General features: G+C 46.6%; 1 protein-coding gene across 5 annotated transcripts in view; it reads right to left on the bottom strand.

Annotated features, from left to right (window-relative positions):
* Window positions 1-2493: 2493 nt before the first annotated feature.
* Window positions 2494-14793, bottom strand: part of LOC138468296 (beta-1,3-galactosyltransferase 2-like) — a 574221-nt gene continuing 561921 nt past the window's right edge. For all 5 annotated transcript variants that reach the window (XM_069608784.1, XM_069608786.1, XM_069608782.1 and 2 more), the window contains one exon: window positions 2494-12309. In XM_069608784.1, the coding sequence (XP_069464885.1) occupies window positions 11201-12262 (1062 nt within the window). In that variant the 5' untranslated portion in view covers window positions 12263-12309 and the 3' untranslated portion in view covers window positions 2494-11200. The remainder of the gene's footprint in view (window positions 12310-14793) is intronic.

Below are 14793 nucleotides of genomic sequence, written 5' to 3' on the forward strand. Positions count from 1 at the left end.
CTTTTCTGTTAATTTTTCTTAATTGGGGAGGTGTAGGGGGAGACCTCTGGTGCATGGATTCCGGAGTATTGTTTCCTTATTGCGTCCCTCAGGCCCCAGTCGTGATCTCAACTCCCCCGTGAGCAGGTGGCGCATGTCACTGGAGCGTTTTCTAGTTTTTCTACAGCTAGGTATATAGTACCTGTGTTCTCCGGTGTTACTAGTGTTGTTTGCCTATCTAGGCAGCAGAAGGAGGCTCTGCCCGGTCTGCGGGCTGTGTCCTGCACAGTGTGCTGGCGCGCATGATTTTCGTTTTTCCACCTCTTGGCTATCCTCCGCGGGTTTGCGGACTCAGCGATGCTATGCTTTTAGTGTTTGGGCACCTGTAGCAGGGATGTCCCATTTGCCTCCCCCTGACCACCAGTGGATGCTCAGCGGGAGTAAGATAAGCCCAAGCCTGGCCACGTGTGAACGTTCCAAGGCACGTCTCCGTGCCAAGCCTAACTCGCGGCACGCCACTGGTACAATGCGGTTCGCACACCTTGGATGCAGGGGGTCTGTCTGCTTGCTGCCTGTCTCGCTTTCATGGAGCATTCGCAACCACAGTGGAACTGGCTGTTCCCTCTTGAGAGGATGCAGTTACCCTCTCTCGGATGCCATCTTGGGCTCCTTTCGGCGGTCTCCATCCGAAACTGGCAAGGCTTTTCCACATTGTTCCGTTGAGGTGTGCCATCTCTTATAGGAGGAGTTTGTTCCGCTATTGCTTATCTAAATCTCCTTCCATTTTTAGATTATTCTGATGCAGCAGATCTGTCTGTATTATACGGATGATGACTGATCGGGCAGGAGCTCACAAGAAAGCAGCCTCACTCCATGGCCGCTAGCCACACCCCCTGGACTTCTACCTACTTATGACATTTCTGTTGTCTCCAGTGTTATACATTAAAATACACTTGCTGGTGTGAAACAAGTGTGTTTATTTGTAGAGAGGAGACCCCTGCAGCGCACATACATGCCTAGCTGTCCCTGGTCCAGTTCTTAACAGCTTTTTCAAGTGTGCTGGAATCGAGGTTCCAAACACTTGACATCACATCATATCAACATAACATCTTCCCCCCCATAACAGTGAAAAAAACTAAACAGTGGAAGAAGACGGAGGTTATACAGAGGTTACTCTATTCTAGCAACTAATGTGCTGTATGTGCCTCCAATTACACTTCCCTTAAAGGATTGGCATGCATGTGTAGTTGCTGCTGTTACTCCTCAATCTCCGCTGCTGTTGACTGCAGCACACTTTAATACCGCAACACAGTTCTGAAATCTCCTTTCATATAACCATTATGATCCAGGCTTCATTACCAAACCCTCAGTCCCTTTTATTGAAGAAGCCTGCTGCAATCTGGCTGGGGAGATCCTGCTAGAAAGAAGGCTGCGACAGCAAGAACCCGGTAAGTCCATTTATCAAGGTAAGTCCACAGGTAGCAAGGTAAGTGTCATAGGAGAGACCATAGGAGTCCGATGGGAGACCCACCAGCGACCATAACCCAGGCTAACTCCAACTAAACCAACGGAACACTCAGGCACAAGATTCCATAGTTTACATCACTCACGCATAGCATAAAAGACAGAGCCAAAGACCAGATCTCCACACAGCCATCCTACCGGTGGTACTAATTCTGCACTTCAACAGAACCCAACCTTCTGGAGCTGGGTAGTGATTTCCTTGCAGGACTCATTGAATATCTTTTCTACTTTATTTCCTTCTATTCCTAATGCTAAAATCATGGCTGCTGAACTTTCCCTTTCCCCCTCTTATTTTTTCTTTGGTTCTGGTGTATCACCACCTTCATCCGGAACCTTCTTTTTCTGCTTTTACATAAATGCTCTCATCTTCCTCTCTCGTTCCAATACCGTTGTGTTTGGAGACCTTAACTGCAGGCTTGAGTGCCCCTCCTGTCTCAGATGGCTTTAATAATACAAGGAATCGTAGGTGCAGTTTAGATGTAGAATGCACAGATTCAAAGGATTGGTGGATGAATGACAGCAGGAGGGGCCAGACTAAGGGAGATTCCTGGGCTTGCCTTCACTCTCCCATGTGCTCCCGCCACACTGGGTCAGGCACCTGTATGCCCCAGCAGGGTGGTTTGACAACTAGAGATAGGAAACTCCTACTCTCTAGCTATGTCCTGGTCTGCTCGGGATGGCCTAAAGGCTGCAGCCTTATCTACCTTACGCCCTCTGGGGCTTTTTAAGGACCTCCAATTCAAGGCGATTTCAAGGGGGTAAGGGACTAGGTTCCCCAAAACGCCTAATCCCATCTCTGGGGTAGAATCAGCTCCTACATATTCCCTGGCAGGCCACCCACCCCAGGTTGGCAGGAGTCCCTGTTCCCCTTTGACAAGGTCCAGCCCCGGGCCATGCAGGTCGAATGGATCACCAGGAGCAGTTTGATGATCAAGCCTGGTTCCAAATGATGAGTACCACTGATTCGGTTTGACGAGTGATGGAACGGTCTATTGTTAGGTAGAAAGTTTATTTCGGGAATACATAAAGTACCCATAAAACCAACAGCAATTGAGAACGTAATTACACATCCTTACACATCCCACAATACAAGAATAAACAACATTCCACCCTCATAAAACAAAGCAATTCAATTCAAATCATTTTCAGTAAAAATGTCTTCAACTTTAGCACATTCTTACAAAATGATAATAAACCCCAGCCCACACAGACTGAGTCCACCCATATCAGGTAGCACAGTGCAGGTTCATAATGTTCATACCGCCACCGCTACTCTTAGATGGATACATTGGTACATTGGTCCGTTAGTTGAAGTAGTTCTTCAACGCAAAGCCCTGGAGGTTTCATGCTTGGTTCAAAGTCGTCTACATTTTGTCAGACAGGGGACGAGGCTCTGCTGGGGCGATGCGGCTTCAAGCTATTTCGCTGATGCTAGCACGCTGGTTCAAAGTTCGAGTGTGTGACAAAGGCAGCACTGGTAGGCCTTGTTGGTTCTAATGTGGCGAATTGGTGGCTTGAGTTGGTTTGAACGGCGAAAACAGGGATTCTGACTGTTCTAGCTTTGAAGATGTTGTGGGACCCACTGCAGGGGGCTTTAGGACAAGGTTAGACATGTTCAGTCTCTGCTCTATCAGTCTAGGGTGGTTTACAAGCAGAGTGGCAGGCTTTGGTTTGGTGTCAAGAGTCCACCAGAGTGTGCTCTAGGATTAGTTAATGTGCATAGCCTGCCTCTGCCTTGCAGCATTCCTACTTCACCTCAATGGCTGAGGGCTTTGGACAAATCAACTCTCTCAAAGGAAGTCCAAATGAATCCCTCCTTAAGTACTGGAGATTCCAAAGGTTAATCAAAGAAAGAGTGGGAGACCTCCTCTTTCATAGGGAAAAGACTACAGTGTATTGGCTAATACCAAGCTTGCTTTAAGGAGTCAAAACCCTGTCCTTGTGACAAGTGACCCTTGCCTTCTCATGTCATACTCAGAGTGCATTGTTCCACAGGAAGTGGAGGGGACAGGAAGGAGAGACAATCCCACAGAGAATCCTTCCTCAAAACCCATGTGTGATCTCTGACTGCCCATTTTCTAGCCTGCAGCTTCAAAGGCTCTCTGATGTGCACTCCCCATAGTGTGGGGCATCCCTTTGTTATGGAATTGGTTCTTTGAAGCCAGGTTTAAAGGGCATCTCCACCTGGGAGATCCTCGGCCTGGCTAGAGAGGAGGTACCTTTCCTCCCAGAGAGTCAACTGGAGCATGTATCCTGCCTTTTGTCCCTTTCACTGGAATGCAGTCAGGCAGGTGCTTCAAATCCACATAGCCTCCCATGGCTCTCTGTGCTCACAGATTTGACAATGGTATGCTACCAATATAGGTATGGCTTATATTTTCAGATTACCCTGCCACCAGGTGGGTAATTTATCCACATTAGATTGGATATGGAACTGAGGTGTAGTTTTAAATCTTTTGGCTGTCACCGCAGCTGTCAGACAGGACACCTCTGACCTCTGAATCGTCTCTGTGCACAGGAGAGCAGGAACTGCCGATCAGGTTACTAATGCATCAGGCCACAGGTGTACATTATGCTTTTGGCATAGAGTTTAATGAAGGGGTTCTGGTTATCAGACCACCCTTTCCGAGATGGATTACCTGCAGCCTTTTACATTTAATAAAAATGGCAAAAGTTAGGACATGTAGATCCTTGTCCGATCTCAATCCTTCACACCCATACATCGACATTTATTTTCTGGTTTCTCCATCCATTTTTATCCAGAACATTTAACTATTGAATCGAATATGTGTTGATATTCTGTCTGGTCCTCTTATTCATTGTTAGCCATAGTGATGTCTGATTATTTGTGTGAGTTTTAGGTTACATGAGACGACAAACCTAAGCATCTCGATGTATCTAGAACTCTTGAAAATCAGTTTTTGATCAACACAGAATTCAAGTCTGTATTGTTGAAAATAATATGTCTAGAATTGCACCCAAGTTTTTTTTTTTAATTCTACTTGAGATTAGTCCCATAACTTTAAAGTGAGCAAATTACTGATTACTCCCTTAAAGAACTTGATCACACTTGTCTGACATGCCCTCCCTCCCACAAGGGTCACAAATAGAGGTATTTGTGCATTGCAACCTGTGCAAGATGAATTGCACCTGAATTATAATAAGGATGGATGCCCCCATTACCAATAGCCCAATGCAACATAACAGATGGAAGTGTGAGTGCTCCCAAGCGTAACGCAACCTATAATGTATGATTACAGGAGGTTCCATAACTTAGAAATAAGATTCAATTAAGCAAGTAAATTTCGCCTGCAGGTACAAATCAAACAGTGCGGTCTGCAATCCACAATCACATTTCTAAGCAAGTGGGGGTTATAGGGCGCTTTTATTGCACCGCTTACATTGATCGTAATCTCAACCAGGTTTTCCTACAAATGCATACAGTGCTGAGTTCAGAACAAGTCCTTCACATGTTTAAACCATGGAATGGATTTAGCCCTTGGCGATGATAAAGTATCCACAGTTGCTCCTCTATAAAGTGATGGCCACAGGTGCAGCTACCTGGTTGAGCCTGCTTATAGCATATGCTTGTGTCAAATACAAAGCCAAGCACATGTAAGTGCACACGGCTGGTACAGTGAAGCGGGGAATGGCTCATTAAATCAGTTAAGTGGTAAATTGCGCACCTGCTGCCTTGCCTGGATGAGACTTATGTTTGATGTAATATCTAGTACGCACAGAACAAAGCTCTAAGTAGAGACAAGCAACAGGTGTGCTTCTGGGAAGGCCTTCAAGTTTCCCCACATGTGTTTTCGAGGTGAACTCTGTCTCATCGGCAAACACCAATATTCAATTTTTTTCCACAACAAACAATTGTGCATCGGCCTTCAAAGCTGAACCATCCATAGCAATGACATGCTTATAGAAAGGAAAAGACAATGGGCGGCAAAGACACATCGCTGTTTAACCCCATTTGCTACTGGGAATGCTTCAGTCAATTCACTGCGCATGACCTATAGTACCACAGCATAGTTGTCGGTGGATAGACTCATCATTGTTGGCAGTAGCGTAGTAGGGACGGATAGGTTGGCCAATACCTCTCACAACTTGGGCCATGGAAGTGTATCGAAAGTGGTCTTCAAATCAATGAAGACCATATAAAGTGTCTGTTTACCCAATATAACCACATTTTGAAGCACTAAATGGAGACACAAACCTGCTCGACAGTGATGTTGTTCCTTCTTGGTCTGGCTTGGAAAAGAGAGGATGTTTTTCTCACTATTCCAGTATTTAAGGTGCGTCCGCAAGATCTTACTATAGACCTCGAGCAGAGGCTCTAACAGGGAAATTACCCTGCAACTTCCAGGTCCCCCATCATCACCCCTTTTTTAGGTGGAGCAGAGAAAATCCCCCTTACAGCTACGCAGAAAAAGATGGGAGTGGTTAATGATGTAGAACAATTTATGCACAATAGGGCTCTATAACAAACGTTCTGATTTAAACAAATTAATAGGAAGAACATTCAGGCCAGGTGTGTTCTCATCATTTTTGACTTGCAGCACCGAGGCGAGCCGAATCCCACCCCCTGGTTTTTGGAGGACCTGTGAGCAGTTTTGCCCGAATAGTGTACTTTTCCTACACCATTTTATTTTCCTTTCTCAGCACCCTTACCAAAGGGTGCATGGCACTTCCTTTAGAGTCTGTGTTTTCATTGGCTGCCAAAAGGCTATTCTTGGCATTTTTACAGTTGGTATCAAACTAACTATTGGTCTTCATAGACATAGTCCCAATTACTCTACTTGACATTGCTAGTTAGGGTTTGGTGCATTGCACTAACTTTTTGGACAAACCAATGACTGAGTCCACCGGGATTTGACTAAGATGAAAGTCGCCCAGCAATGGGCAAGCCACTTCATAATACAATGGACTTGCTCTTTCCTGGTGTAGTAGCTGCCAGGGTGCCCTCCTTGGATTTTCTGCCATATGTGCCGTTTCCACAAACTTCCTCGCCCCGCGTGAGTATGAGGGATAACTACAGTGGGGTTATGGTCACTCCATTGTAAAGCAGGAGTGCCGTGCAAGTTCCTCCTCCAGACCTTCGCTCAATGGAGCGTTAGCAACAGGAAGGTGGCAGCGTTGAAAGCATTGCTGTCACTTCCTGTCTGAGCTCCTTTGATATCTTAGGGTACTTTCCTCAGCCTCTCAAGTTTTGCTAACCCAAACCAGCCTCCTTCTTTCACAGTATGGTGGTTATTCATCTTTTCTCCTTTTCCTCGTCTGTATCTCATAAGAAGAATACCCCACCCCTGCATCGTTGTTTACTGAACAAAAGCATCGCTTCGACAATGGCTTTTCTTCTTGGTCTTTTTCCAAATGCTTTCACGCTACTCTATTGCGCCCTAAAGCAACATCCAGGGTGCATCTAGAACGTCTAAAAACACGTAAATTAATTAATAAATAACTGAATAAATAAAAGATTTCTGCGTTGCACTGCTGTTCCACCTTAACCCTTTCTCTTTTCAATAACATGTCTCAGAAGGATAACTCAGGCTTGCCTTGGATGCAATATGACGCACTGTAACACAGGTTCGATCCCCGGGTCCACGCTTAGAAACCTCTGGGTATTAAGTGTGTTACAAATAACAGAATATATATATATATATATATACGTATATATATATACATATATATATATATGTATATATATATACGTATATATATATATATATTAAAATCCCTGATTTTGACAATTTTCTCCTGGGTTTGTTCCTCTTCCCTCCTGGCCACCTTCCCTGCTTCTCTTGCCTTTTTCAGATGCACCACCCTCTATCTCTTGTTTAAACATCTTGCTATAATTCCCTTGACCTTTGAAAAACAGACAGGTTTGCTTTTGGCATTTAACTCATCCTCTGACAAACTGGCCTGCCACCTACTCCAAAGGCAATATCGTCTTTCCATCTACTCCAAGAAGAGGGCTCATGTCCAAGCTTGCATCTCTGGAGCCACCAATAACACGACTGAACTTGCCAATCCGACCGCAGTCTACTCCTCTCCTCCTACCTCCCAGGCCCTCTGCTCTGCACTGGCCGCCCATTTCTCCAAAACTCTGGGCATTCTGTCCTCTTTGTCATCTGCTCCCCCTACCCTACTCCTTCTCTCGCCTCCCTTGGCCCCCATCTCCACCCCTCCCCCATACTCTACTCCTTCTCTCCCATTGCACCAGATGAGATCTCTAGAGTTACCGCTCTGTGAAAGTCTCCTTTAAACAGGTCCTCCCTTGCTTCTCCTGGACCATCAAGGACATCGCCTCTCTCACCCCAGCCTTGGCTGACCTCTGCAACCACTTATTTGCCACTGGCTCCTTCCCTCAACCCCTTAAGCACGCTCTTGTGCCCCCTCTCCTAAAAAAAGCCATCTCCTGACCCCTCTTGCCCACCTTATCTATATCACCCCTTCTCTGGGCACACTCACAGATAAGCTGGTCATCCCCCAACTGACCCTCCACACCGAAGTGGCTGGTTGCCATCATGACCACCAATACGGTTTCATGGCAACCAGAGGCATGGACTCTGCTCTCCTGAACCCTGTGATGTCCTGCTCTCTAATCTGGACTCAAACACTCCCACTGTTCTGATCCTCCTCAATCTTTCTTCTCCCTAGACACTGTCGACCACTCCATCTCCATAAACCATCTCTATGATACCCTAGTCATCAAGGACATGGCACTGGTGTGGCTTACCTCCTTCCTTTCAAACAGACCCTCCCAAGTCCAAATGGGTCATTTTCTCACCTCCACCTGACTCTCGACCTGTGACGTCCCTCAGGGCTCTATCCTATCACCATGGTTCTTCAGCATCTACCTGGCCGCTCTGGCCCACCTGATCTCCACCTTCTCCTCTCATTTCCAGTGTTATGCAGACGACACACAGCTCCATCCTCTACCACCTCCTCCTCCTGCCTTATACCAACGGCCTGACTGCTATTCTGCCATGGTGCTCTGCCAATGATCTCTACCTTAATGCCAGTAAGTCAGAGATCCTTCTCAATGGGATGCCTGCTCCTTGTCCCCCCCGCTCTCTGGCCAGACTCAGTGGGCCCCCTCCCCTCACCCACTTGTGAGGCAAACATTCTTGGGATCATCTTTGACTCCTCTCTCTCCTTCTCTGCACGCATCATGGACCTTGCCAAGAAGTCAACATTTTAGCTGCACCTCCTCTAGGGCATTCTACCTTTCCTCACCTTCCCACAGAAGCTCATGGTCTCCAGAGTTCTGGTTCTCTCTAGGCTAGACTGCTGCAACAGCCTCTTCCTCAATCTGCGTCTTTCCTCCCTTTGCCCCCTTCAACTAATCCAGAGTAGGACTGCAAGATTTATCCTTGGCCTCAAGCACAGGGACCACATCTCTCCAGTCGTAAAATCTCTCCACTGGCTTCTGGTGACCGCAAGGATCACATTCAAGATCCTTTAAATCATCCACAAGACTGCCTGAGGCCTGGGACCTCTCTACATCCAGCTTTCCCTCCCTAAATATCTCCCGGCCAGAGTCCTTCGGTCCTCTGGCTCAAACTCTCGTCAGGTCAAATGTTTCTCCAAGGAGAGAGTGGGAGGTAGATCACTTTTCTTGGCTGGCTCCTCCCTCTGGAAACCCCCCACTTCAGACTTGAGCCGAATCTTCTTAAGTTCTGAAAACTTCTCAAGACTTTCCTTTTCTTCTCTTTCCTCCCTCTCCCCCTCCCGTGCTAACTCTCCCTCTGCCATTGCGACTTGGGCCTGATCCCTACAGAGTCTTACAGGGGCCAGACCACCCTCCACCAGTCCTCCCAGCATCCCTTGTCAGCACTTGCCCTCAGGACCCCTTTCCCGGACTAGCCCAACCTGGTCCTCCCTGTCCACTGCACTTATCCTCCCTTCCCTCCTCTTGCCCCCTGGCACTTCCCGCCTTGGCCCGACCAGTACTTGCCCACGCTCTCCTTTAGGGGAACACCACTCCTGCACTTCTCGCTCTACCTCCTCCAGCCCTGCACTTACCACATTGTTCATGCACTTCGCCACTAAGCCAATATAACCGTTTTTGTTCTAGGTTTGTGATTCCCATGTCCCCACCTCTCCCCACCACCTTGTCTTGTGGCCCCTGGAAATACTTTGTATAGGCGCAATACAAACGTCCAATAAATAAAATAAAAAAATTCCACCAAGCTAGACTACCATAGGTTGCACATCCACCTAAGGATCTAACACTGACGGAGAGCTTGGATTAACAAAACCGGAGAAATAGGGCGTATATCAGCGCAGTGAGTGTGTTTGTAACTTTAAAGTGTACAGCTTATTAAACTCAATGCACACAGGTGTAAAAAGGCCTAGAGACAACAACGGAGCCTGCGGCCCTCTCTGGAACAGGAGCAGGAGCAGGCTCAAGGCGATAGGTCAATCCGGGCCGTCCTGTTCGTAAACTCTCTGAACCATTTTACTCTCCTTGAAGGCATAGGCTTAGTTCACGTTCCGTTTTTCTTTTGTTTTATTACCTAAAAAAGATTGGTCCTTATTACGAGCCCGGTGGTAATCCTGGCGGGGCTTCCCGCGGTTGCCTCCGGACTCGTGTAACATTTTACCGGCACCTGACCGGGACATTATAAGTCATGGCGGCCTGGGATATCAGGTGCCGAGAAATGTTGGGCCCCATTCCCCTGGAGTCCCAGAGGACTCCAGGGGAATGGGTGCCACGGAAGCACTGGCATCATTGTCAGCAGTGCCTCCATGGCAACCTAGCTTACCGGGCCGAGGCACTTGACAGGTCAGACTGCCGGGCGCATGGTCCCTGGCAGGCAGAGTTCTATGCTGCTGGTCCGGAAGGGTGTCGTGCGTTGCTACTGGCACCCTTATTTCCAGACCGGCAGACTCGTAATGAGGCCCAATGACTCATAAATGATACAGTTAGTGCAATTTCATTTAAGTGATTGTCTGCAACCTGTGGCTCTCCAGATGTTTCGGACTACAACTCCCATGATCTCCTGACATTGACTATGCTGTACAGGCCGGATGGGAATGGTAGTCCAAACACATCTGGGAGCCAAAGGTTGCAGACCCCTGGATCATCAACATAGTTTACTTTCTTAGAATGCCATCTAAATCAAGGGGTTCTTAAAAGTGCGGGAATACAGTACTATTGAAATCCACAAGGCGCAAAGGTTGTTGGGCTCAGTTAAGTCAGTGGTCGGACAAAAGTATAGCCCCTTGAGACCCCTACAGTTGTGATTTGGTGTGTTATAAAAGCTTGATAATGAATTAATAATCTCTGATCTGCTTACTTTGATTTTCAATGTGTATACATTATTAAAAAAACAACACTATTTGTAGAGACACATTGTCAAAATACAAAAAGAGGTAACATTTTCACATTGGTAATTGGGTGCTCTGAAGACATTAAATTTGATTAAATTGCCATTTTTCAACCTGTAGCCACTAACCAGCTGTGCTTCAATGTGTTCCCTATTTGAGACTTTCTAAAGAAAAATGGGATTTCGAGTTAGGGTTCATAATGTCCCTTAGACCTTTGCATTTTTCCTGAACCTGCACACATGAGGCCTTAGCATTACTCCATGGGTAACTGCCTATTAGTCTAGTGCCTCAGCTTGATTTCGCAGGAATGTTCTTGCTGAAACCGGCAGTCAACCATCTTTAAAAATCGAAGCAATCCTCATCATGACGTTCCGCACTCAGAGACGTTTCTGGACTGAAAGTCAGGCCATATTTCCATTAGGCGCTGAGGGCTGTAGTGGTGCACGGTTATGAGAGACGAGAACCGACACCGGTCGTACTTAATGTTGTGCCCATTGAACACGCCTTGGGGGGGAATTGTGAGGTTGAGCTTCAGAGCTTCCATGCAGAGTCCAATGAAAGAGTCCTCCATGTTAATTAGCTGCATGGTCTGAGCCACGTCATAGATTTTTTTGGCCAGGTCCCCAGAAAGTACGTAGCCTGGTCCAGAACAATACGGCGGGTACTTGCTTCTTGGGTAGACCTCTTTAGGGACATACCATTTGTATGCTCTGTTCCTAAGAGGCCCTGTATTTCTGACAATATAGCAAGACATGTAGTTTCTTTTCACCTGGATCCCAGGTATCAGGAGATTGTGGACCAAAAAGTCCACATTCAAGAACATGTCGTTGTCGATTTTCATGACGTAGCTGGCGTTCAGACAATGTTTGGCTACCCACTCCATCCCCATTAAGGTCTTCAGGGTCAGGTTATTGTAAGTGTCTAGGAAGTCCTGTTGAATGATATCATGGAAGGTGGCGCTCTCCTCTTCAAGCATCTTCTGGACCCGGTCGGTGACTCGGGGGGCAATCCCGGTCAGGAAGAGCCTGATGACGGACACCCCAGGGACAGTGCTTTCATTGCCCCAGGTGCTTCGGACGGCGTGTCTCGCTTGATAGTCATTAGCGTTTCCAATGACCAAAATGACCAGAAATGGCGCTTCGGGCTTGCACTTGTCTGGTTCATTGAGAATGAACTTGTAGTCATGGGGATAGGGTGGTATCAGAGGGTGCCGGGTGGTTGGTTTCGTCTGATGGGTTGGAAGGCCAGTGTAATTCATTGTGATGCTGGGACCGGTCGTCGGCCTGGGAGTGACATACACCCACAGAGTTTTGGGGATGTCAGTACTCCTGTGTATAAACAAAGAAAGCATAAATGTGCCTAGGACGAGGAGCAGGCAAGTGTATTGGTCACCTCGTATTCCTCTCAGTAACATTTGCTTCATGCTGCAAGGCGTGCTGGGTAAAATCCAAGATGGCAGTCCAAGGTGACCTTAAAAATCAAACACAAAAAATGAGAAGGTTTTTAGTATACACAGCATGAGGAGATCAGATGCTTCTACGTAATATCTTGGGAGTAATAAACCGATCTGAAAACGAGGCAGTGAACACAAAAAGGTAAACATGACTTATTTTGCAACCAGAAAATATATAGAAATCTCCCCGTGGAAAAAAGTAAAACGTAGCTAATTTTAAATTTTGCTTGTTATATTTCTGAAAACACAATGCAATTTTTTTTTTAAACCTTTATTTGGCATTAGAAGCAGAGTACAGTGGGGTACACAATGCTCAATGCAGAGAGATGACACACAGAGGATTACAACAAGCGGAATCAGGGGTTAAGTCAGAGCGTGCAATCAAATCAGTTATGCCTAACTCATCAGGGGAACAGCAATGAATCAGGTATCAATCAGTGGCAGGTAGGGCTGTTAGATAAAATGTGAACTCTGACCATATATCTTTCGGGCGGGATGTGTGGGGTAATGATTCCATATACAATTCCTCGTTATTCTGGGCCCATGTGAGCGCTATTAGTCAAGCTTTTGTAACAGGCGGGTGTTTGCTCTTCCATCCTATGAGTATACATCTTTTCGCCAGCATGCACAACAAATGAATAAATAAATAAATAAACTAAACTAAATAAAAATACAAATACAAATGAGCTGAGTTAACTAAGCATTAACAAATGAACTAAGTCTTTTATTGGGAACATTTTCCCACAGACCAAATAATGCGCCAAGAGGAGCACAAGGCAGGGGGGCATCAACAATTTCCGATAGGGTCTTTAAAACAGAGTCCCAGAATGTATCCAATCGTACACATGACCAAAACATATGCATATGACCTGCCTGAGGTCAGATTTGGCCTAGTTTCCTGGCGGTGTAGTACAGTTCATTCAGAAGCTTAAATTGTATACCTCTAAATCTAAACTTGGGAGATACATTTTTAGTATGTGCGCACATGCCCTTTCACTGATTATCTGACAGTTCTGCTCCAAGATTCTCGGACCATTTGGCCTTTGCCCTAGGGGGCTAGGGTGCCCTCTTGTGAAGTCGCATTTTGTACAGTGTCAAGAGTATCTTACGCCCCCCACTGGAGTTGGCTATATAAGCTAGTTCCTCCTTTTCCGGAGGCTCTGATGGGAACATCGGCCATCGCGCCGAGACCGCTGCTTGCAGCCTGTAGTATTGCATGAACTAGATCGCATTGTTGGTATGTCCCTGACGTCAGGTTGATGGAATGATAAATGTCCCGTCAGGGAACAGGTCATCTGTCGCCATGTACTCTAACCGTTGCCACTGTGCTTCCAGCGTGGCGTCACATGTGGGTCCTAACCCTGGGTATCTCTATAACGGGAGCCATTTGTAGTATGGGTATGGTGTTCCCAGTGTGTCTGTAATGAAGCGCCAAGCGTGCAACGTGGTTGCCACTGGGGCAAATGGGCACGCGTCTTCATACCTACTGTCCATGATTAGCGTCCTGAGGTTGGATCTACTGGCAGCGAGGAGTTCCAGCTCGACATGCGGGGGTTGCTGCGTTGTGTCATACCAGTGGGTGGCGAACTGGGCTTGTGCTGCCACCCAATAGAGTTCAAGATGTGGGGCATTAAATCCTCCCTCATCGTAGGGAAGCGTCATGTCGGAACACTTTTTCTGGACAGCCCCGGAGTGCCATAATAAATGTGCGCCCATGCAGCCTAGTGAAGAAGTGACCCGTGCTTATAGAGCCCTACCCTCCCCTGGCCACCCCTGGGGAGAGCTGAGAACTATATCACAGTTTTAGGGTAGCTTGCTCATTAGAAATCTCTGTTTGGAACTGCGCCCACTATTCGTCCCAGAGCCTGCATAAGTTAGCTGGACATGTTATTATTAATTGTGAGCACTTAGGTTCAAAGTACAATATGATTACATCTCTCACGCATAGATCCACTCAGGAGTTTGGTTTTTATAGATTATTTACAGAAATAAGCCAAAATGGTTAATATTAGAATTATAGTTGTGTATAGAACCAGCATATCTCTTGTTGCATTATTTCCTTTCTAAATGATATGATAGCATAATCCAACAAGCCTCATTTTGTATTATTTCATTTCTTCTCATCAATCACAGTGCATAGCATCATTGCATAAGGTAAAATATCTCCAACATAATCACTCACATCTCAGCGCTATGCGTTATGCTTAGACTCTGTCCTAGTTCATTGCGCTGCGGGGAAGCACCTGCTCGCTGCCTGTCACCCCCAGCCCTGCGTCTCCGAATGGCTCCGCGCTTGCGGTTTTTTTATAGAAACCGCAGAGATCGCTAGATGACTCACTTGCTGGGGCGGCAGTCAATTTGTCCTGGTTGGGTTCAAGCCAACACTTTGTGTCCTGGCAGGAAGCCATCCATTTTCTGCCAAGCTCTTTTGTCCTGGCCGCTATCCAACCAGCTCCACAGAAATGCTCTCGATTAACCCTTTCTCATTCCTCATGTTAAAA

This window comes from Ambystoma mexicanum, chromosome 4q (genome assembly GCF_040938575.1).
Source record: "Ambystoma mexicanum isolate Mex_15411 chromosome 4q, UKY_AmexF1_1, whole genome shotgun sequence".
Taxonomy (NCBI): Eukaryota; Metazoa; Chordata; class Amphibia; order Caudata; family Ambystomatidae; genus Ambystoma; species Ambystoma mexicanum.